At 42.7% G+C, this 25,135-nt stretch overlaps 1 protein-coding gene across 2 annotated transcripts in view; it reads right to left on the reverse strand.

The window, feature by feature from the left end:
* The window catches only part of LOC134569137 (chymotrypsin-like elastase family member 1), a 118,740-nt gene that overhangs the window by 20,141 nt on the left and 73,464 nt on the right, over window positions 1–25,135 (reverse strand). Inside the window, exons 1-2 of one of the 2 annotated variants that reach the window (XM_063428047.1) lie at window positions 6,135–6,208; window positions 3,199–3,287 (exon numbers count right to left, since the gene is read on the reverse strand). In XM_063428047.1, the coding sequence (XP_063284117.1) occupies window positions 3,199–3,287; window positions 6,135–6,174 (129 nt within the window). In that variant the 5' untranslated portion in view covers window positions 6,175–6,208. Of the gene's footprint in view, window positions 1–3,198; window positions 3,288–6,134; window positions 6,209–25,135 lie in introns of those variants that run through there. The other variant, XM_063428052.1, reaches the window with a different exon arrangement.

A 25,135-nucleotide genomic window follows, 5' to 3' on the forward strand; every position in this document is an offset into this window, starting at 1 on the left:
AATTAAGGGGGGAGTATTAATTAAGGGGGGAGTGAGTATTAATTAAGGGGGAGTGAGTCTTAATTAAGGGGGTGTGGATTAATTAAGGGGGGTGTATTAAGGGGGTGTGGGTTAATTAAGGGGGGTGTATTAATTAAGGGGGTGTGGATTAATTAAGGGGGGGTGAGTATTAATTAAGGGTGGTGTATTAAGGGGGAGTGAGGATTAATTAAGGGGTGATTGGATTAATTAAGGGGTGAGTGGATTAATTAAGGGGGATGTATTAATTAAGGGGAGAGTGAGTATTAATTAAGGGTGGTGTATTAAGGGGGAGTGAGGATTAATTAAGGGGTGATTGGATTAATTAAGGGGTGAGTGGATTAATTAAGGGGGATGTATTAATTAAGGGGGGAGTGAGTATTAATTAAGGGGGTGTATTAATTAAGGGGGGTGTGTTAATTAAGGGGGTGTATTAATTAAAGGGGGTGTATTAATTAAGGGGAGAGTGAGTATTAATTAAGGGTGGTGTATTAAGGGGGAGTGAGGATTAATTAAGGGGTGATTGGATTAATTAAGGGGTGAGTGGATTAATTAAGGGGGATGTATTAATTAAGGGGAGAGTGAGTATTAATTAAGGGTGGTGAATTAAGGGGTGATTGGATTAATTAAGGGGTGAGTGGATTAATTAAGGGGGATGTATTAATTAAGGGGGGAGTGAGTATTAATTAAGGGGGTGTATTAATTAAGGGGGGTGTATTAATTAAGGGGGTGTATTAATTAAGGGGGGTGTATTAATTAAGGGGAGAGTGAGTATTAATTAAGGGTTGTGTATTAAGTGGGAGTGAGGATTAATTAAGGCGTGATTGGATTAATTAAGGGGTGAGTGGATTAATTAAGGGGGATGTATTAATTAAGGGGAGAGTGAGTATTAATTAAGAGGGGTGTATTAAGGGGTGATTGGATTAATTAAGGGGTGAGTGGATTAATTAAGGGGGATGTATTAATTAAGGGGGGAGTGAGTATTAATTAAGGGGTGTATTAATTAAGGGGGGTGTATTAATTAAGGGGGGAGTATTAATTAGGGGGGGAGTATTAATTAGGGGGGGAGTGAGTATTAATTAAGGGGGTGTATTAATTAAGGGGGGAGTGAGTATTAATTAAGGGGGGTGTATTAATTAAGGGGTGTATTAATTAAGGGGGGTGTATTAATTACGGGGGTGTATTAATTAAGGGGGGTGTATTGATTAATTAAGGGGGTGTATTGATTAAGGGGGGAGTGAGTATTAATTAAGGGGGGTGTGGATTAAGGGGGGTGTATTAAGGGGGTGTGGGTTAATTAAGGGGGGTGTGGATTAAGGGGAGAGTGAGTATTAATTAAGGGTGGTGTATTAAGGGGGAGTGAGGATTAATTAAGGGGTGAGTGGATTAATTAAGGGGTGAGTGGATTAATTAAGGGGGTGTAATAATTAAGGGGTGTGTGGATTAATTAAGGGGGTGTATTAATTAAGGGGGTGTGGATTAATTAAGGGGGGTGTATTAAGGGGGAGTGAGGATTAATTAAGGGGGTGTATTAATTAAGGGGTGTGTGGATTAATTAAGGGGGTGTATTAATTAAGGGGTGTGTGGATTAATTAAGGGGGGTGTATTAATCAAGGGGTGTGCTGATTAATTAAGGGGGTGTATTAATTAAGGGGGAGTGAGGATTAATTACGGGGTGTGTATTAAGGGGGTGAGGATTTATTAAGGGGGGTGTATTAATTAAGGGGGGTGTGGATTAATTAAAGGGGGCTGTGGATTAAAGAATTAAAGGGGGAGGTTTAAATAATGGGGGTGCAGGGTTTTTTTTGATTAAGGGGGTTGCAGTATTCTATTTATTAAGGGAGGATGTGCACTGCAGATTTTTGTTTTTTTGTTAAGGGGGTGTGCAGGGTTTTTATAAGGGGGGTGTGCAGGTTTTTTGTTATTAAGAGGGGTTGTGTACGTTTTTGTTTTTTATTAAGGGGGTGTGCAGGGTTTTTTATTAAGGGGGTGTGCAAGGTTTTTTATTAAGGGGGTGTGCAGGGTTTTTTATTAAGGGGGTGTGCAGGATTTTTATGTGTAGGGAGTGAATGAAATTTATGTGATCGGGGTGCAGGGTTTTTATATGAAGGGCGAGACAAGGGGCTTTGTAGAAAGGGGCAGGGCAGGAGTTTTCTAGAAGGTTCTCACCAGCCCCTTTCTACAAAAGCACTGGTATTGAAAATATTGAAAAAATATGTGGGTGTTTTCTTACATTTTTATTATGGGGGGGGGGGGGGTGCCACACTCAGGGTCCGCCCCGGGTGCCAAATGCTCTAGGTACGCCCCTGCAACCAAGCATTCTGCTAGCATTTCCTGCTGCTCTATTACTTTGTCTGCCTACCTTTAAGTCATCAGAAATAATCACCCCTAAATCCCTTTCCTCAGATGTTGAGATTAGGACTTTATCAAATATTCTGTAATCTGCCTCTGGGTTTTTACATCCAAGATGCATTATCTTGCACTTATCCACATTAAATGTCAGTTGCCACAACTCTTACCATTTTTCTAGTTTACCTAAATCATTTTCCATTTGGCTTATCCCTCCTGGAACATCAACCCTGTTACATATCTTTGTATCATGAGCAAAAAGACTTACCTTACCACAGAAACATTCAATATCACTAATACAAATATTAAAGAGAATGGGTCCAAGGACAGATCCCTGAAGTACCCCACTGGTAACTAGACCTTGTTTCGAATATACTCCATTGACTACAACCCTCTGTTGCCTGTCATTCAGCAACTGTCTAACCCATTTAACAATATTGCAATCCAAACTTAAAGATTGCAGTTTATTGATAAGCCTTCTATGTGCAACAGTGTCAAAAGCCTTACTGAAATCTTGGTAAGATTGTATGATTCTTACAATACAAGACACAATATAAATAAAATGGTCCAATATATTAATATTGAAGTTTGCCATGTTGTTCCTATACTTCCTATATATGTCTCCTAGCATGTTCCCATAATATTTTTCTATGTTTTTCTATATTTTAATTTTACTCCTTAAAATAAAATATTTTCAAGGTGTTACATGGTGCAAGCAGCATGCAAAGCTCTAATCTATATTAATAGCACAAGCTGTTGAACTTTTTATTTAGTTATTAGTTAATTTAGTTTTTTATTACTTTTAAAACGTTTTCATTGATCATCACTAACCTGCCATGGCCAAGAATTTTTAATTGCGTCGGTTCCTCCTACCACACGTGAACTTCCATCGTAAACCCTTAATTCTTCAAAACAGTGTCCTACACAAGAAAAGTAGAAGAGTTAAATAAAAAATGAATGGACTCTTATCAATAGCATACCGATGGTAACTTTTAACGAGAGATTCAAATGTACAGTACAATAGTTGTACTTACATCCTTCAACAAAATAACTAGTGTATGTAATCTAGGTGGAATGTATTACTGGGACTATATCCTAAATGAAGGCCTGATTTATGCCCTGCTGTACATTTTATACATGAAGGCGAGTACATGGCAGTATTTAAGAATGCTGGGTAGGCATACATGCCCAAGCATGCAGCAGAGTCTGTTTTATACTTTATGCCAGTAATTACTTAAGTGGTGTTGCCAGGAAAAATAAAACAGTCACCAATTTAACATCAGCATTTAATCTTAAAGACTATGCCATGCCACCGATATACAATGTAGGTTTCCTATTGTGCTGCATCTAAAGGAAATAAAGAAATACAAGAATACGTTAATGTGTATAAAGCTATGATGACGTATATATCTTAAAAGCCAGTCTGAGATTGTGCACAACCTCAGAAAGGGCCAGATTTCCCACAAAGCCACCAAGGCCACAACCTTAGGATGGCAGGCTGGAGAGGGGCGGCATGGGCATTGGGGAGATTGAAGATCTCCATAACTGGTCAGCTGATTGTCATGCTGTGGGATGCAGGACTGGATTGGCCATAGAACACACTGGACAAAAACCTGGTGGGCCGATGTTCTTTTAAGTGGGTATGGTCACAAGCCATGGCTCCAGTCCAGCAACGTGCTGGACTACATGCCATGGCTTTGTCTCTCCCAGTGTGAAGTACAAAGAGATGATGAACTGCACTTCAGACTGCAAAGCTAGTGACTTATTGGTCTATTTTCCGGTCCGGCCTGGCCCTCCAACAACGAATGAACAACCACGGCCTCACAATTTGAAAAGTGGCCTTAAGTCGGAGTCCTCCATCTGAGGACCAGCATCTTCAACACGCCAGGACTGCATGGGAGTGATACTCCAAAGCAGGTATGGAACCTTCTCTTTACAGGAAGTTGTTATATTATGGAGGGTTCATATGTGTGTGCTAACTGTGAGTGTACATATGACTTTGAATGTCTATCTGGGAGTGTGTGTTTGGATTAGTGTGTGTGTGTGAGTGTGTGTCTCTATATGCATTTGAATATGTGACTATGTGTATTTGTGTGTATATTTTTGTGTCTTTGTTAATCCATCTGTATGTGTGTATTCATGAGTGTGTGATTGTAACATATAGCAGCCACCCACACACATGCAATCCCACAAACATACAACATCATAATCAGCCACCACACATATGTGTATATGTGTATGATTGTCCAGCAGTGTGTTTTTTCATTTGTTCTTGAAGAGTGTATGTTTTGAGAGTTTATGTGGGTATCTATGTGTGTTATACGGGGTATGTATCTTCCTGACAACCACTAGAAGCGCTTCTGCTGAAATAACCTAGTCAATCACATGTTCTCATAAATTTGCGATTTGGAACGCATGCACAATAGTCTTCCAATGCTTCATTATGGAATATCGATGATCACAACCATGGAGGTGAGCCAGCATGGCCAAGACTGGAGCAATGTGGGCTGAACGATGAGTAAAAATGGCTCTTTATTGCACATGAGGTGAGGGGGCAATAACCAAAACAGTTAGTAGGACACTAAAGTATTAAGAATACAGGTTTGTATACGTAACGCTATAGTGTTCCTTTAAGTTATCACATTAGATGTATTATGAATTCTTCATGTAATGGAATGCTATGAAAATTCTTCAGATGTCAGAAATTTTTACAATTCTACATATTAATTGTTCTTTAGTCTATAGGGGATTTTCTTAAAATATGAGAATTGTATGGTGCCTTCTCAAAAACAGTGAGAATTCTAAAGGTTACCTTCAGAAAATGTTATTAGAATACAAAATGCTTTAGTTATCACTTTATAATTCCATAAAACATTTATAGGTGAATTCTAAAGTCAGTATATTTTAATCAAATTGTATCAGATGTTTGCAATATAATGGAGTTTCATCAATAAACTAGGAATTTGGGGTTTTTGAAAAGGGATTTGCAATGATAATCTTATGTTAATTTCAAAATACTTTGATAGGTTTTCTAGCAAGAATAGATTGATACTTGAAGAGGATGTCTTCTTAGAATTAGACTACAATCATGTGTTCTTGCGTTATTTTAAACATTTTCCAGTTCTGAGAAATTATTATATGTTGTTGATGAGAACTTTTCAACTTTCCTCAGGGTTTCTTACAACCCCGGGGAAAGTTGAAAAGCTCTTATCAACAACATAACCCATTAGAGTTGTGCAGGCTATGGTCCCATGCTCAGTAGTCAATGTTCTAGTTGTAATATATCCTTTTAAACCCAATGGTTGCATGATTAATTTCTGGCAGTATTAACAGAATTAAACATTCTGTGGTTGATAAAATGAGTGCAATTGAATTAAGGTGTCTAATTATAACATTTAAACCCCAGGACATGCTTAAAAACTGAATAAAGCAAATACTAATACTAATACTAATACTAATACTAATAATAATAATAATAATAATAATATATTCTTCCTAGTTATAAATTATTAAAATTAATTATATATAGTCTTCTCATAAAAAATACAATAATTCTTCATGTTATTGTTTTGAAATTCTTTGAAGCATCTTCAAGTTATCTTTATTTTTATTACTATTTTTTTACAATACTATTACTTCAACTTTCAGTACAAAACTCAGATTACCTTCTTTGAATTCCAACAGCAGACTACATTCTGTGTTCTCAGAAAATTCCTAGAATTTTAAGTGTTATTTTCTAAAATATAAGAAAAAAATATACTACTTACCACAAAGGACTAGAGCCGAAAGGAGAAGGAATCTGAACATTTTGAGTCACACTCAGATAATGGTCTTTTTTAAGATTCATTGCCTCTTTTATACCATGATTGTGGATGGAAAATTGAACTGCCATATTTTGAAAATAGTGGGAATACGTCCACATGTTAACATACAACTGATAGCAAATGTGTTTATACTGTAAGCAAATCCAACTATTATCTCACATAGCAAGGACAAACATAGTTTAGTAGAAGTATCAAGTAACCTTAAGTGATTATTTTTAATACAAATATTTTTGTTTGTTTCTTAAAAATTATGTGATCTGATTTTTAAACTGTCAATAAATGTTAAAATTCAAATGGACATGTAAAGGTGTCTTTAACTGTGTGATAATTTTTAATGAAAGGTAATACGACGGGGCCGGACCATCGAGTTGATGGGACGCCATCTCATGCAGCTCCAGTCCTGATCACGAGAAAATTTCAAATTACCAGACACAGGCTAACTATTGGTTCTCCAAGAGATTGGATCTCAATGGGGGAATACCTCTTCATTACAGAGGGGCTAGATCAGTGGTAGTCAACCTTTTTCTACCTACCGCCCACTAATGCATCTTTTTGGTTGAAAAAAATTCCTTACCGCCCACCAGTTTTCGCGCAAATGCAGAATATTTTTTAGAAAGGAGAGTGTTTTACAAAAAAAATAAATGTATGTACATTTATCTTTTTATTTCTAATTAATGCAGGTTTATAAGGTTTTTAACTTTATAAAGTTTAATGAGAAAACAATAAAGTAAATTGAAATTACCTTTACTAGTGATTAATGAGATCCTTGAGGTTGATGCTGCGAGACTAAATATTTGAGATCTGGTTCGATTTTCGTAAGGAACAAACAAAGGTCTCTTTCAGTGATATTCAGACGACTTCTCTGTTTGCGCATAATATGATTTCTCATTTGTGCGTCAGCTCATCTCCTCTCCCTCCTCAATTCCCCACCTTTTTTCCCCTTTTATCTATTTTTTAACCTTCCTTGTAGCAATGCCCAGTAGGAAGGCTGAGCTAGGTAGCCCACTTACTATAGTCCACTATAACAGACAGGCACACATACAGACACACACACATACAAGACACACACAACACATACAGACACACACAAAGACACATACAGGAACACAGACAGACACACATACATACAGACACACACACAAGACACACATACCAACAGACAGTCACACACAGACATGCACACACGCATAAGACATACAAAGACACACACACACAAGACATACATACAAAGACACCAGGGCCGGTGCAAGGATTTGTGCCGCCCTAGGCAAAAGTAAAGTTTGCTGCCCCCCCCCCACCATATGACATCACAATGCCCCATGTTAACTAACGCAAGTGCTGCAGTGCCGCCGTGTTTACATTAAAAGGCCTGCAGGGACAGGCTATAGACACCAGAACCACTACATTAAGCTGCAGTGGTTCTGGGGACTAAAGTGTCCCTTTAATGTGAGGTAAATTAGAGATTAGTGCCACGAATAATATACTAGATTGCCTACTTACAATCAGATGAGGATGGTGATGGGCTCTAGCTGCAGTCTGGCTCCACTCGTATGGTGTAGAACAGGCTCTCTGGAGGCTGTTTGTGTTCTGGGAGAACGGAAAGCAGCTCCATTTTTTTAAAAGCCCTTTACACAGCTCATGGTCTGGGCCCCAGGGTCCACCTTCATGTTCCACCAAATAGTTTGTTCACAGGAGTAGGGGATGTCCTGATATGTGTGTAAGGAATGCATTGTGTGAATCTGTGTTTGTATGTGTAAGGGCAGCAATGTGTGTTTCTGTGTATGTACGGGATGCAGTGTGTGCGTCTGTAAGGGGTGCATTGAGTGGGTGTAAGGGGTGCATTGAGTGTGTGTAAGGAATGCATTGTGTGTTTCTGTGTGTGTAAGGGATGCATTGTATGTAAGGGTTGAATTGCTTGTGTGTGTGTGTCTGTGTGTAATGCATTGTGTGTTTTTCTGTGTGCGAGGGGTGCATTGTGTGTGTGTGATAGATGTCAATCTCTCCCTCCTCCCTTGTCACTCTCTTCTCCCCCTCTCCCTCCCTCGTCACTCTCTTCCCCCCCCTTGTCCCTCTCTTCTCTCCCCCCCCTTGTCCCTCTCTTCTCCCCCCCTTGTCCCTCTATTCTCCCCCCTTGTCCCTCTCTTCTCCCCCCTCTTGTCCCTCTCTTCTCCCCCTCCCTTGTCACTCTCTTCTCCCCTCCCCACTCTCATTCCCCCTCCTAACCCTGTCAATTCCACTCCCTGTCAATTACTTCCCCCTACCTTGTCAATTTATTCCCCCCCTTTCAATTTATTCCCCCCACCCTGCCTGTCCATTTATTCCCCCACCCTCCCTGTCCATTTACCCCCCCCCTGTCCACTTATTCCCCCCCCCTGTCCATTTATTCCCCCCCCTCCCTGTCCATGTATTCCCCCCCTGTCCATTTATTCCCCCCCTCCCTGTCCATTTATTTCTCCCCCCCTGCCTGTCCATTTATTTCTCCCCCCTCCCTCTCCATTTATTTCTCCTCCCCCCCTCTCTCCATTTATTTCTCCTCCCCCCCTCCTCCCTCTCCATTTATTTCTCCTGCCCTCCCCTCCCTCCCTCTCCATTTATTTCTCCCCCCTCCCCATTTATTTAACCCCCCTCCCTCCCTCTCCATTTATTTCTCCCCTCCCCCCTCCCTTTATTCCCCCCACCCTCCCCTACCTATGTTGTAGCGTGGCCGAGCTCTGTACTGTCTGCGGGTACAGGGAGCTTTTGTTTCCTGTACCCGGCCGGACTAAAAGGAAGTGAACACTCAGTGTTCACTTCCTGTTAGTCTGTCCGGATACAGGAGACAAATGCTCCCTGTACCGGCGGGCAGTACAGAGCTCGGCCACGCTACAGTGAAGGAGTGACAGGAGGGAGCGCTGAGCGCTTCTCTCCTGTCAGCTCCTCTCTTCATGCTGCGCCCGGGCGGTGCGCCCTCATGGACGCACCAGCCCGGGCGAAGCTGCAGCCGCCTGAGGCGCTCTACAGAGCGCTCGGGCGGCTGCAGCATTAGGGGGTCGGCGCTCCTGGCGGCGCCCCTTCCCAAGGGGCGCCCTAGGCGGCTGCCTAGTCCGCCTTAATGGTAGCGCCGGCCCTGAAAGACACACACACATTATATTTAAGTCTCCCTCCTGTTTCCTACCTTTTAGATGCAGGAGGGTGACTTTCCCTGGGGTCCAGTGGTGGCTCAGGTGGATGGGAGTCAGAGCTCCCACTCTGACTCCCTGGTCTTCCTCCCGCGTGGCTCTCAGTGTTAGCTGGGAGGAGTGACGTGCAGTCACTTCCTCCCAGCTCTGTGATGTCATCACAGGGGGCCCGGTTGCGCTGTTAAAGCACCCAGCGCTGACCGGGCCCCCTCACAATCCACATCTATCGGGTGGCCCTGACAGCATGGGCCACCCGATGGACCCCTCCGTATGCGGCCCCGGCGGTTTGCCGCGCGGGCCGAGGCCGCAAATGGTCACGGCGGTATCCAGTAGCAGGGGTACCGCCGGCTCGCACCCGCCCGCCCGGTCGTCAAAACCTGGAAATCCCTACCGCCCATCTGGAATCCTAAAACGCCCACTAGTGGGCGGTAGGGACCAGGTTGACGACCCATGGGCTAGATGGTAAGCCCATGGGTCGTCAACCTGGTCCCTACCTGTGAATGTGAAGATGCCTTGCTTTTGGGACTACTCGCTAACAGGAGCCTGCGGCCTACTAATAGACACTGGAGACTCCTGCCCTTCCTGGGTGAAACATCCCAACATGGACATACCTGTCACACTTGAACTGCAATGGCAGCCAGTGGAGATCATACTATACTACCCTCCCAGGACAGGTGGAGGTTACATGTTACACATTTTGAGTTTTCTGTTTGCTTGACAATTTCACTCCTAACAGAACTCATGAAGCTGCTTGGTAGACTCCCCCACTCAGTGACCCTCACCACATTTCCACTCACCATCTAACTGAAAAATGCAGACGCTGTCTATGACCTGACTGGAGGAGTGTGTCCCAACCGCTCATATGCCTGGGAGCTACCAGCCCAATGCTGTTTACGCCAGGCTGAAAGCCTGCTACCCGGATGGACCCTCTGCCTCATTGCTGGGAGTCCTGCTTAGTTTGAGGCTGTGGCCTCTGGCAGACCAGTAGCTGGAGGGCTGGGCGACCCCTGTCTTGGATGAGAGGCCGGCGATGGGAGAGACAAGTGGAGGTGACATGCGTGACTTCCAGTGCTGTTGCACAATATTGACAGTCCTCTAATTATTCGATATTAAATGTTCACTATTATTATTATTCACTATTAGACTAGGGTCTTCACGTACACCCTACCTCTTGTCAAACGCATAACAATTTTTTTTTTCTTCGGGACGAATCTTTAATTTGTATTTTTCTTGTTCAAATATGATTTCATGTAATACATGTTTCATTCTGCTAGTACCTACTTAGGGCAGTGTTGTATCTTAAAGGCGTGAAAAGGCTCATAATTAGAGTTGAGCAAACCTGAACTGAAAAGTTCGAACCGAACATTACGTTTTTTGGACCCCGGACCTGAACACGGACATATCACTGTATGTTCGGGTTGGAGTTCGGAGTTCGGAGTTCGTCGATTTAATGACGCGTTTTGAAAGGCTGCAGGGCAGCCAATCAACAAGCGTTTGACTCATGTGCATCACAGCTATGTCTACTAATGGCATGGCTGTGATTGGCCAGTGCAGCAAGTGACCCAGCCTCTATAGAAGCTGGTCACTTAGTATTAGTAAATTATGCCCCTACTCGCTATATCGCGAGTAGGGGCGTGTCTATTAAGCAGTGAGCAGCCTGTGGTGGGGTCCCTAAATAACAATAGGGGGGGGGCCTACTGTCCTCCCCCTCTTGTTCCCACCCCTGCGTGGCGCGTGGGGGCCATAAATAACAATAAGGGGGGGACCTAATGTCCTCCCCCCCTGGCCCCCACCCCTGCGCGGCGGGTGGGGGCCATAAATAAAAATCTCCCCCAGGTGACTAGGGGTCCCCAAACCTCTAGTCACCCCCCCCCCCAAAAAAAAAAAATTACCCCTACCTACCCTCCTCATCCTAAAAATAATGAGGGGGGACCCTTGTCTAAATACCTGTAAAAATAATAGACTTTCCATTTGATGTCTTCTTTCTTCTAGAATCTTCTTTTTTCAGCCCCAAAAAAGGCCAAATAAAAATCCAGAATAACCAACGCACTTAATCCTTCTTCACCCATGGAGGGCTCCGCTCAGACTGAGCTCTGCAGGGCGGGGGAAGGCTCGTAAAGCCTTTCCCCGCCCTGCAATTAGGCGCAGAGCATTCTGTTTGGTGGGTTTAAGCCATCCATTAAGAGTGCTCTGACAGGTAAATTAAGAGACTGACAGGTAAGTCTCTACATTTACCTGTCACAGCACTCCGATTGGTTGGCTTGAAATCCACCAGAGTGCTCTGTGTCATTTTACACAGCGTGGGAAAGTTATTTGGAATTTTCCCATGCTGTGTAAAATGACACAGAGCACTCTGATTGGTGGATCAAATAACCAATCAAAGTGCTCTGTGTCATTTTACACAGCGTGGGAAAATTCCAAAGAACTTTCCCATGCTGTGTAAAATGACACAGAGCACTCCGATTGGTGGATTTCAAGCCAACCAATCAGAGTGCTGTGACAGGTAAAGGTAGAGACTTACCTGTCAGTGTCTTCATTTACCTGTCAGAGCACTCTGACCCACCAATCAGAGTGCTCTGAGCCTAATTGCAGGGCGGGGCAAGGCTTTATAAGCCTTCCCCCACCCTGCAGAGCCCAGTCTGCGCGGAGCCCTCCATGGGTGGGAAGACATCAAATGGTAAGTCTATTTTTTATTTTTTTTTACAGGTATTTAGACAAGGGTCCCACCTCATTATTGTTAGGATGAGGGGGGTAGGTAGGGCTAATTTTTTTGGGGGGGTGGGGACCCCTAGTCACCTGGGGGGGGGATTTTTATTTATGGCCCCCACCCACCTCTCAGGGGTGGGGGCCGGGGGGCAGACAGTAGGTCCCCCCCAATTGTTATTTATGGCCCCCACCCACCGCTCAGGGGTGGGGGCCGGGTGGGGACAGTAGACCTCCCCCTAAATGTTTATTTATGGCCCCCACCCACTGCGCAGGGGTGGGGGCCGGGGGGGAAGACAGTAGGTCCCCCCTCCACATTCTTACTTAGGGCCCGCACCCGTCGCACAGGGGTGGGGGCAATAGTTTTTTTTTTTTGTTGTTTTTTACAGTGAGCAGCCACTAGCGAGTAGGGGCTGAATTTACTAATACTAAGTAATCTTTACTTAGTATTAGTAAATGTGGCCAATTTAGGTCTTTCAGTCTTTTGGTAGATAGCTCCCTAATACCTTGTGAATTAGGGAGTTATCTACTAAGCGGCTGCTTATTTTATGTAATTTTAAGTGATTTCCCTATCCACATTTGTTTGCAGGGCACTTGTCCTACTCTTACCCCCATTTTACTTCCTTTTGCAGCCCTCTAGCCCTTTCCAGGAGTTTTTTTAGAGGCATTTGTGTGGCCAAAATATCTGCAAATCCTCAACTGTACACATGTATGCAGACACTGTAATCTACACTAGTAAACCCAATCTACCGCAGCTTGAGGCTGTGCTCGAAAATCAATTCAGAGGTAGAAAAGTGGATAGCGGATAACAAACTCTTCCTAAACACTGACAAAACCGCTACAATGATCTTTGGAACTGTCCCTAAATTACGTAAACTACAAAATCAACAACTGTGTATCAGAACAAATCCAAATAACACACTGACAGCAGTCTGCTCTTTTAAATATCTAGGTATGTTGCTAGACCCCAATCTATCCTTTGACCTTCACAAATCTCTTCAAGACTTTACCCAAAACTAGGTGTCCTGTACAGAAACAAATCCTGCCTAAGCCCTACAGTAAGGAAAAAGTGCAACAAATTCTAATGCCGGTCATTGATTATGGGGATGTAGTGTATGCACCCCCACCCTAATAAACGTAATACGTTATATAATTAGTTCTGCCACTTTGTACTAGAATGTAATTACTTTACCCACCACTGTGACATGTTAAAAGAGCTAAACTGGCTGTCGCTGGAATCCCGACGCACACTTCATCTTTCCAGCCTTGTGCATAAGAGCATTTCTGGGAAGCTCCCACCCTACCTGAGTAGAATGCTCTCCCCGGCTGTTCCCACCTCCTATAACCTCCGATCCAGTACTAGCACGATATTTAGCATACCGCAATACAAAAATAAAGGGCCTCGCTCCTCATTTTCCTACAGAGCACCGCAATTATAGAATAACCTCAGGGACACAGTCAAATCTTCATTCAATCTAAAATCTTTTATGAGATCAATATACCTCAGCACAGAATGCATATGTCATGGTTGAATATATTTATTATCTGTTATGTGTTACATTTATATATGTGTGTATGTGTATATATATTTATAGTTTGCATATTGTATTTTTATAATATTGTATCCTATTGTAACAATGCAAAGTTTTGTGGGCCCAGGACATACTTGTAAACAAAAGAAATCTCAATGTATCCATCCTGGTAAAATATTTTATAAAAAATAAAAATATACTAAATATGATACAAATATTTGCAGACACGTTTTTTTGACAAGTATATATTTTTAGTTTAAAGAGAGATTGGGGGGTACCAGTAATGGTGGGTCACCATGGTTTGATCTGCCACCTCTCTATAAACTTTGCCCTTAACCTGTTGGGCTTTACTCACTTAATGTGCTAATACCCATATTCCATGAATAATATAATAAGGTTGTTAGCACATACAGTATCACCTACTGTCACCTAGTGGTCAATTTGACTTAATATTTTATAGTTTCATAAAAATGTATTGACTTACCAGTAACAATCCAGTTCAAGAACATTATAGAAAATAGAAAAATACATAATAATATTCCAACATTATTCTTTAAGCTTTACAAAATAGATAAATTAAATCAGGAGTCCCCAAGTAAAAAAAAGTACTAATGAAATACATGAACTTAAAGACAAAATAAACAACTTGAGATGGACAGAATAAATAAATAGAAATCTAGAAAAATTAAAACAAACACGGTACATTAAAAATAACAAAATTAACATTTTAACCAACATTAAAGAAGAGACAAGAGGTATATAGAATAAATAAGATAGTCCACTCGAATAAGGTTTGTCTAACTCCGGAAGATATAGGCCAGGCATTTAATAAGTATTACAGTTCTCTATATATTTTAACAGCACCAAAGGACCAGGAACAACTGATTAATTATTTGAAAAATTGAGATATAAGACAAGTACCAGAGGAGAAACAAATGTTATTGAATGCCCCGATTAATAATGTAGAAATTAGTAAAGCCATTGACGAATTGAAAAGAAACAAAACACCAGGTCCCGATGGATTTACAGGCTCTTTTTTTTAAATCTAAAAAAATTAAATAGTACCAGAAATTACAAAAGTCTTTAAAGGGACACTCCAGGCACCCAGACCACTTCTGCCCATTGGAGTGGTCTGGGTGCCAACTCCCACTACCCTTAACCCTGCAAGTGTAATTATTGCAGTTTTTATAAACTGCAATATTTACCTTGCAGGGTTAAGTCCTCCTCTAGTGGCTGTCTAGTAGAGGACCTCCAGCGTTGCCAAAATCCCCATAGGAAAACATTGAAAGCATTATTCAATGCTTTCCTATCGGGAGGTCTAATGCGCATGCGCGGCATCCCGCACATTATGTCTCCCCGTCGCCTGCCGCGCATGTCCAATAGGTCTCCCCCTCCGGCTGACGTCGGCGGGGGAGGAGCGTGGGAGGACCCTGACCCAGCGCCAAGGGACATCGGCGCTGGATACAGGTAAGTCACTGAAGGGGTTTTAACCTTCAGCAACATGGGATGGGGGTGGGAGGGAGGGAGAGGGAACCTGCAGTGCCAGGAAAACGTTTTGTTTTCCAGGCACTGGAGAATCCCTTTAATGATATTATTAAAAATACCAATATGCCTCTGGAATTACTACAGGCAAATATATTACCAATACCTAAGCCAGACAAAGATCTTCGGCATTAAGCGATCAGCCAATATCATTAATTAACACGGATGTTAAAATACTATCTTCAGTTTTGGCCAGTAGACATATATAATTCCAAAAGATCAAATCGGTTTTGTACCAAATAGAAGTTCCTTAAACAATATAAGGAGGATTATTGACATCATAGATGCAGCAAGAAATAAAAATTTATTTGTGTTAATAGCAGTCAATGCTGAAAAAGCGTTTGACCATGTTAATTGGTCTTTTTTATTTAAAACATTAGAGGCTTTTGGATTTAAGGTTTTTTGTTTTTTCTTAGGGCTATATTATATAGTTATCCCACTTCTAGAACTGTGGGACAAAATATACGTACAGACTGTTTCCGATTAAGTAACGGGACACGACAAGGCTGCCCTTTATCACCACTAATCTATATTTTAACCACAGAAATTTTAGCTCAAAAGATTAGACTCAATAACGAAATAAGGGGTTTTCCCATTGCTCAAGAGAAACATAAGGTCTGCATGTATGCAGACAGGGCCGGACTGGGAGAAAAATTCGGCCCGGGCATTTTTCTATCATAGCGGCCCACTAAGGGGGCGGGGCAGAGAAGGTGTGTTTTGTCATCACCAATGACAAGCACGCCCCCTCTCAAAGTGAGCATGTTGGTTCAATGCTCTTCCAGGGTAGACCATGCACAGAAATCTGCTGAAGAGCTCTAGCATGAGAAAAAAAGCCCTGTATTTGTTCTGCACAGCGCAAGCAAATTTAATAACATGCTTGCACTGTCTCTCCTCGCAATTTGTCTCTGGTGTCTCTATAAATGGATACCCGGAGACAAAAATGCTAGGAAAGAGTACTGTGCATGTGTTTGGAGCCTGCTTGTGGTATTGCGTGTGTGTAGAGTGAGCTGATTGTGGTGTGGTATTGTGTAATAAGGTTGGTTTTAGTCATGTTGTGTTATGTGATGCATATGTGGCTAGGGGCTGTAGAGAATGTGTGTGTATAGGGGATATAGCAAGTGTGTGCATACAGGCTATAGTGTGTGTGTATAGGTGGTGTAGTGTTTGTAGAAAGTGTGTGTTTAGGGGTGTAGTATGTGTTTGCTTACAAGGAATCTAGTGTGTGTATAGGGGATCCAGAGTGTGTGTGTGTGTATATATATATATATATATATATATATATATATATATATATATATATATATTTGGAAGTATTGTGTATGTGTGTGGTGCAGTGTGTTGGGGGGGGGGGGGGTTCTGTGTGTATGTAAGGGGTGCAGTATGTGTGTGCGATGGATGCTGTGTGTGATGTGTGTGACAGTGCTGTGTGTGATGTGTGTGACAGTGCTGTGTGTCAGAGTGCTGTGTATGCTGTGTGTGACAGTGCTGTGTGTCAGAGTGCTGTGTATGCTGTGTGTGTGAGTGATGTGTGTGACAGTGCTGTGTGTGACAGTGCTGTGTGTCAGAGTGCTGTGTGTCAGAGTGCTGTGTATGCTGTGTGTGAGAGTGCTGTGTGTGAGTGCTGTGTGTGAGAGTGCTGTGTGTGAGAGTGCTGTGTGAGAGTGCTGTGTGAGAGTGCTGTGTGTGATTGGTGTGAGAGTGCTGACTATGATGTGTGTGAGAGTGCTGAGTGTGATGTGTGTGAGAGTGCTGAGTGTGATGGGTGTGAGAGTGCGATGGGTGTGAGAGTGCTGAGTATGCTGTGTGTGAGAGTGCTGACTGTGATGGGTGTGAGAGTGCTGACTGTGATGGGTGTGAGAGTGCCGAGTGTGATGGGTGTGAGAGTGCTGTGTATGATGGGTGTGAGAGTGCTGAGTGTGATGGGTGTGAGAGTGCTGTGTATTATGTGTGTGAGAGTGCTGTGTATTATGTGTGTGAGAGTGCTGAGTGTGATGGGTGTGAGAGTGCTGCTGTGTATAAATGTTACAATGGATTGTGTGTAAAGGGGGGGGAAATGAACAAATAAAATAAAGGGCATTATTTCCCCCCCCCCCCCTCCCCCCTCCCCCCTCCCCCCTCCCTCCCTTCTTTCTTACCTTTAGCCTGGGAGAGGGGACTGGTACCTGGGACTGGGAGGCAGAATGGCAGTGTTCCCTGGTGGTCCTCGTGGTGAGTGAACTCTAGCCTGCGGGCTAGAGTTCACTATCGCGAGATCCGGTCGTTGCCATGGCAACGCTCTGGATCTCGCGAGAGGAACCCGGCGGAGCTGCAAGTTAGAGCTCCGCCGGGTCCTCTCTCCATGCAGGCTGGCTCCCTCCCTCTCTCTCTCTCTCTCCCCACCGGCGGCCGCATTGGACAGCATGTGGGCCGGTGAGGGAGATCTTTGATCTTCCCACCGGCCCGCCATGGAATACAGGGGGGCCGGCGCTCAGATAGTGCCGGCCCTGCATAGACCGGCAGGGGAGATCCTAGGACTTCCCCTGCCGGCCTCGGCCCCTGGCCACCGCGGCCCACCGGGCATTTGCCCGGTGTGCCCGATGGCCAGTCCGGGCCTGTATGCAGATGATGTCATTCTGACCTTAGATAACCCATTAATGTCAGTACCAGCTTTACTAAAGGAAGTAGACCTATATTCTAATGTGAAAACCAAAGAAAAAAAAAGTTACCTGCGCTCTTTCCACATCCCTATGTATTTTTAAACAAATGGAGGTTTTTAGTTACCTCCAATGGCCATGCGAGGGTAAGCCCACCTGCCACATCAAGGCAGACCTCTTAAGTGGGTTCTAACGCTAACCATTCGCCTTGCTTCCTTGAGCTTCTGGCAAAAATATCTCTAATGAGACAGAAAGGGGTATTTTTTTATTTACATCCCTACAGCTGTGTGATACAAAAGTGAATACAAATACAAAGAAACTAGTCCTGCGCTCAAACTCCCATTACTCCTGGGCGGCAGCAATGACTATAGTACACATCAGCCAAAATACATAAAGTAAAAACCAAAGAGAAAAAGTCACCTGCGCTCTTTCCATATCCCTATGTATTTTTAAACAAATGGAGGTTTTTAGTTGATAAGTATATAGGGATGTATATAAAAAATACCCCTTTCTGTCTCATTAGAGATATTTTTGCCAGAAGCTCAAGGAAGCAAGGCGAATGGTTAGTGTTAGGACCCACCTAAGAGGTCTGCCTTAATGTGGCAGGTGGGAGGTAACTAAAAACCTAAAAAATAAAATAATTCATTCACCTCACACGTATGGCATATCAAGATGATGATTAGACAGCATGATTATGCACAGGTGTTCCTTACGCTGGCCACAATAACAGGCCACTCTAATATGTGCAGTTTTACTTTATTGGAGGGATCCGGGAGGAGGGGGAAGGTCCGAAAACCAGTCAGTATCTGGTGTGACCACCATTGGCCTCACGCAGTGCAACACATCTCCTTTGCATAGAGTTGATCAGGCTGTTGATTGTGGCCTATGGAATGGCTGTGCAAAGTTGCTGGATATCGGCAGGAACTGGAACACGCTGTCGTATACGCCGATCCAGAGCACCCAAATATGCTCAATGGGTGACATGTCAAGCAAGAACTGGTATGTTTTAAGCTTCCAGGAATTGTGTACAGATCCTAGCCTAGGGCGCCGGCCTGCTGGGGCCGCCCACCGTGATATTTCCTGGTGGGTTCCCCCTGTCTTGGGCCGCAGCGCTGGGCGAGCAGCTCTAGAGCCGCCCCCCTCAGCGCCGGGGCCTCTCCTCCAGGCGCCCTAAGGTGGGGGTGCACAGAGGAGCCCTGTCACAGTATGACTGAGCAGACACCTTCTTACCTTGATGACAGGTGCCAGCTCTGCCATCAAATGCCGGTGACCGGAGTAGAGGAGTAGAGCAGGCATCGCGCACCCTCTGTGATGCCAGGAGCTGGAATATGATGTCATTCAGGCCTCGGCATAGTAAACAGCAGGCAGGAGGAGTGAGGAGCTGCCTCACACGCGACCCCATGGAGGTGAGTGTCTGTGTGTGTGTCTGTCTGTCTGTGTGAGTGTATGTCCGTGAGTGTCTGTGTGAGTGTATGTCTGTCAGTGAGTGTGTGTGTGTGTGTGTATGTCTGTCAGTGAGTGTGTGTGTGTGTCTGTCAGTAAGTGTATGTCTGTCAGTGAGTGTCTGTGTGTGTGTTTGTAAGTGAGTGAGTATATGTCTGTCAGTGAATGTGTGTGTGTATGTCTGTGAGTGTATGCAAACAAACAAAATATGTGAACACAACTCAAGTGAAAAATAGTGAAGATAAGTGAACAAAAATGGAACTTCCCTGTGTTAGGTGAAGTATCCAGAAAAGGTCCCCAAAGACTTCCTCTTGTCTTCAGCATACATACAAAATAGAATAGGGGATCATCTGCTAAATACAGATCAAATGGAAAAACATAGCGTTTAACTGTGTGGGAGTAAATGGAGATGTATAGTTAACAATTGGCCACTCACAAATTATAAGATGTAAAAAAGCCTTGAGTGTAATCCTTTTCTTCAATATTTTCTATGTTCATCTTCATACTCCCATCAGTAGTTTAGAATATTTGCTCAAAAGAGAAAATATATGGAGAGAATAAAGTGCAATTCCAGAGTGAAGTAAAAAAAAGAATTTAATAACTTACATTTCAGTTAAAAACAATGAGCATATCACCACTGGGCGTCCTACGCGTTTCGTCCTAAAATGGGACTTCCTCAGGGACTTTGTGCATCAATGACAGCAAGACAAATGTATAAAAACATTCCCTCCCCCCCCCCCCCCGCAAGTTCTTATATATCCCCTCCAAGTGTTCATTATTCAATTATTCCCGGCCGGTGTTTCCTTCATGGGCATTGAGCATGTGGATCCCCACTGGAGGGGAGGAGATTTGACAAAGAAACTTTCACAAAGAGAAACATTCTGGATAAATAAATTAAAAACACTCCAACCTTGGGGTCTTAATCTAGATATTGATTTGTGGAGTTTTTTTGAGGATTAACTTTGGTTATATATAGAATATTCTTGTGGATGTTGCACTCCTTCTTCCTTTTTTTCATTTCATTTATTGTATATTTCCTATTAACATCTAGATCGGGGTGTCATTTGTGTATTCCAGAAAGGATAAATCTCATACATAAAGAACAACTTATTATTGGCATTGTTATTAACGTTTGGGCATTTTAAAAAAAAAAAAATCCAAAAGAGAAATTTATATTGGTGGGAAATATTTAAATATTTAAGCACTGTAAAAAAATAAAAAATAAAAAATAAAAATGAGACAAAGGGGAGGAGTGTTTAATGTATATACACATATAAAAATGGGTTCCACTTCACCTAATCACTAATATATTATAAGGAAAGTAAAGTGATGATATTTGGTTGTCTGTTGGTTTATTTGCTTGTTTTGTACACATTCTCATAATGAGGAATGAAATAATTAGCATATATGGAATAAATGGAGTATGACATTCTCTATTATAGATTTCCTTCTCCATTTTGAATGTATTAGCTTTAATGTATATATATATATATATATGTTCTATTGTGTTCTATTTTATTTCATTTCATTGATTAGGATTATATATGTATATAGTCCATATACACATTACATAGCTTATATATATTTTTTTATATTTATATATACACTTATGATTCTTTGTATTTTCCAAATAGGATGATATACCTTTATATCCACAAAATATATTGTGCCATCCAGAGTTTTTTTAATTTCTTTTTCCCCCCCCCACATGCCTTTGTCTATTCATATGCCTCCGAGAGAATTGAAAATTTACGATCGCCATTTACTTCCGGGTATGTGGAACGCACGTTTGGAACGCAAAGTGCGTGCGTGATGACATCCCGTCCAAGCAGGAAGTGCCGCCGGAACAGAGAAACAACACCGGCCAGGAATAATTGAATAATGAACACTTGGAGGGGGGAATGTTTTTATACATTTGTCTTGCTGTCATTGATGCACCAAGTCCCTGAGGAAGTCCCATTTTAGGACGAAACGCGTAGGACGCCCAGTGGTGATATGCTCATTGTTTTTAACTGTTATGGAAGTAATTGAGTGAGTGTATGTCTGTCAGTGAGTATGAGTGAGTTTATGTTTGTCAGTGAGTTTCTGTGTGAGTGTATGTGTGTGTGTCAGTGAGTGAATGTCTGTCAGTGAGTGTGTGTGTGTGTGTGTGTGTGTATGTCTGTCATTGAGAGTCTGTGTGTCAGTGAGTGAGTGTATAAAAACTAATGGAAAGGTGTAATTAGAAGCAAAAAAATTAAATGGGCTGCAACATATAACTACAAGTGACCTAAATAGAGTGTAAGCTCAAAATCTGAACAAGTATATGTGCGCTCCTAAAAAGTAAAATAAAAAATAAACATAACACTTATAATACAAACGTATATTTAATAAGTAAAAAAGACCTTTATAATCAAGACATCTAAAAAACATATGCAATTATGACGAACTGGATCTGTTGCTAAAAGGTAAATAACCAATCAAAGTGGATACACAAATCCTGATAAAATAAAAAATGAAATAAAAAACCAGGATAAACACCTAACAGATACTCTGTCGAAAAAATGAAACAAAGTATCTGGAGGTGTGACCAATGCTAACAAATTAGTAAACAGGACATAGGTATCACACAAATATAAAAATAGTACCTTGCCTCGGTGGGGGCCCCCACCGAGGTATAGATGGGAAGGAATAACAGTGGCCACTAATTATAAAATAACCGCTGGAACAACCGTTGCACCGCGGTCGGGATCTTCAAAAAAGACCGCGGTGTAGATGGAAAGCACTCCTCCAATGGGGCCAAGATATATTCTCTCACGCTGGGTATGTTGTGCTGCACTGCGCTCGGTATCTTCAAAAAAGACCGCAGTGTAAAGCAAATCAACTCCCGAGGAAACCGGCACACAGCTATAACTGTGAGTGAGTGTATGTCTGTCAGTGAGTGTCTGTGTGTGTGTGTCTGTATGTCAGTGAGTGAGTATCTGTCAGTGAATGTGTGTGTGTCTGTCATTGAGTGAGTGTATGTCTGTCAGTGAGTGTCTTTGTGAGTGGGTGTATGTGTGTGTCAATTAGTGAATGTCTGTCAGTGAGTTTGTGTGTGTGTGTCAGTGAGTGAGTGTATGTCTGTCAGTGAGTGTGTGTGTGTGTATGTCTGTCAGTGAGTATCTGTGTGTGTCTGTCAGTGATTAAGTGTATGTCTGTCAGTGAGTTTCTGTGTGTGTGTCAGTGAGTGAGTGAGTGTATGTGTGTCAGCGTGTGTGTGTGTCTGTCAGTGAGCGTCTGTCAGTGAGTGAGCGACATGAAAGGCGGCAAAAATCCTTGCACCGGCCCTGCCTTTGAGGTGGATGAATTATCTCGGCCAAGGAGAAGTGCTCACTAACACAGATTTAGACAGATTTGTAAATATTTGAGAGAAATAGGCCTTTTGTGTACATAGAAAAAGTCTTAGATTTTTTAGTTCAGCTCATGAAAATTGGGGGCAAAAACAAAAGTGTTGCGTTTATAATTTTGTTCAGTGTAATTAAGAATTTTCCACACTTATTACAAGAAATTGGATTGAGTAACAAACACATTTTCCCTTATTTAAGGGTTAAACACTTTTTTGAAGCTTCTATACCTAAGGGAAATAATATTCAGATGAAAAAACTTGAAGAAATATTTGGAAGACATAAAGTAACAAAAATAATGTCCAAAGTCTATAGTTGTTTAAGTATAAAATATGATAATAATCATCAGGATATCAGGGATAAATGGGGTAAAATGCTGCAGATGGAATTCAATTCAGAATGGTCTAAGGCATTAAAAAGATATAATTAATCTATTCATTGCACTAATATTCTGGAAAACCAATTCAAACTTATACAAATTTGGTATTATTTTCCTGCCAGGTTGGCTGTGTTTTCAAATACTTGTAGTTCTAAATGTTATGAGATATGGGAAAGTAGAGGGGGATTATCTTGACATTTGGTGGAAGTGTTAAAAAGATGTGGGATTTGGTTTTTGAAAAATTATATTTGATTGGTAATGTTATTATTGAGATGAAACCTGAAATTGCATTATTGCATCTAAAATGGCCGAGGCTAAAAGAAAATCAGACCCTGTTAATATTCCACTTTTTTGTTGCCGCTAAAATATCTATAGGTGGAAAATGGGGTAAAACAGATGATATTCAGTGGGCACAGCTGCGAGAACAGATACTCTTTCAGTGCAGTATGGAACAGGGACTAGGGATGTGCATGGGCAAAAAAATTTGGTTTGGTTCAGCACTTCTGAAATTCGGCACTTCGGCACTTCGGTTCGGCACATCCAAAATTCAGCACTTCGGCAATTCAAGACTTCAGCAATTCCCTAACCCTACCTCTTACCCTAACCCTACCCCTAACCCAACCCCTAACCCTACCTCTACCTCTAACCCTAACCCTAACCCTACCGTAATGGAACCGCTGGTACCCAGACCGGGTACCTTCCGTTGACGGATGCTTCTAGTGCTTTCCGAGGGCTCCAAGCACTCCACCTGACACCATAACCCCTGCAGACCGCACGAACCACCGCAGCTTGATGGGGTCTCTCCGTCTCCACCCACTCTGGACACAAGACCAGGGTCCAGCTTGCAGTAGGTCGACCTCTCCGAATTCCAGAGAGCAGGAACAGGAACAAGCTCTTAGCAGAGCTTAGTGATTATACCCTGGGGAGTATAGTGATAATAGCAATCCCCAGAGTGTAGTTCTCCAATCCCCAAACATGAGCCGAAACTTCATGAAGGTACAAGATGATCTGTTTAATCAGCACCAAAGGGCTTTCTTTTATGCAAATTTTTACACACAGTTACCACCCACATGGTTTTGTGGAACAGCCAAAAACATAATAATACAGTCAGACACTCCCAGTTAGGACACACAAACCCTCCCCTCTGCCTGTGATATACTTACTGTACACAATGAGTTAACTTAATTATCACAGGCAGGAAAATATACAGTTTCATACAATATTCATAACTTCCAAACCATACATGCAATTCTCATAGTTACATAGCTGAAAAGAGACTTGCGTCCATCAAGTTCAGCCTTCCTCACATTTGTTTTTTGCTGTTGATCCAAGAACAGCGCTCAGATCCCACAAACACAGTCAAATCGCCATGGGGTTAAAGTTTAGCAAGGGCTGATTAGAGACCAAGGAGGGACAAAGCAGCCAGTTCCAACTTGTCTGGCAGTGTCCCTGGTACAATGCCCTGCTGGAGAACTATGGGACAGGAAACGGGGGAGGGGAAGAGGCACACCTTCCCATGGATTCAAAAGGGCAGAAAAAGTGTCCCAAAATCGAATAAGCCCAAACAGACTTTTTAAATGGCAATACTTCCCAGGCGCCATAGTCACAAGGCAAGAGGCTGACAAGCAGGCCTCTCCCAAAGCCAGGGGCAAAGGGCAGTTGGTAACATAAAAACCCAGTGACAAAAACCCAGTGTCACACCTACCTCTACACCTAACCCTAACACTAAACATTCTACATGTATAAATATGTAATCTTTTTACATAATTACCGTATATACTCGAGTATAAGCCGAGTTTTTCAGCACATTTTTTGTGCTGAAAAACCCCACCTCGGCTTATACTCGAGTCAATAGTCTGTATTATGGCAATTTGCATTGCCATAATACAGACTGGGGGAGAGGGGGGCTGGCAGAGCTGTAACTTTCCTGTCCTGCAGCTCCTGTCAGCTCTCTCCTCCTCCGCGCCGTCCGTTCAGCACCTCGGTCAGCTCCCAGTGTAAGTCTCGCGAGACTTACACTGGGAGCTGACAGAGGGAGCTGCATGGACGGCGCGGAGGAGGAGAGAGCTGACAGGAGCTGCAGGACAGGTAAGTTACAGCTCTGCCAGCCCCCCTCTCCCACCACGGAACTGCCAATGCCACTGGACCACCAGGGAAGGAGAGCCCCCCTCCCTGCCATATATCAAGCA

This window comes from Pelobates fuscus, chromosome 1, assembly GCF_036172605.1.
Source record: "Pelobates fuscus isolate aPelFus1 chromosome 1, aPelFus1.pri, whole genome shotgun sequence".
Classification (NCBI taxonomy): Eukaryota; Metazoa; Chordata; class Amphibia; order Anura; family Pelobatidae; genus Pelobates; species Pelobates fuscus.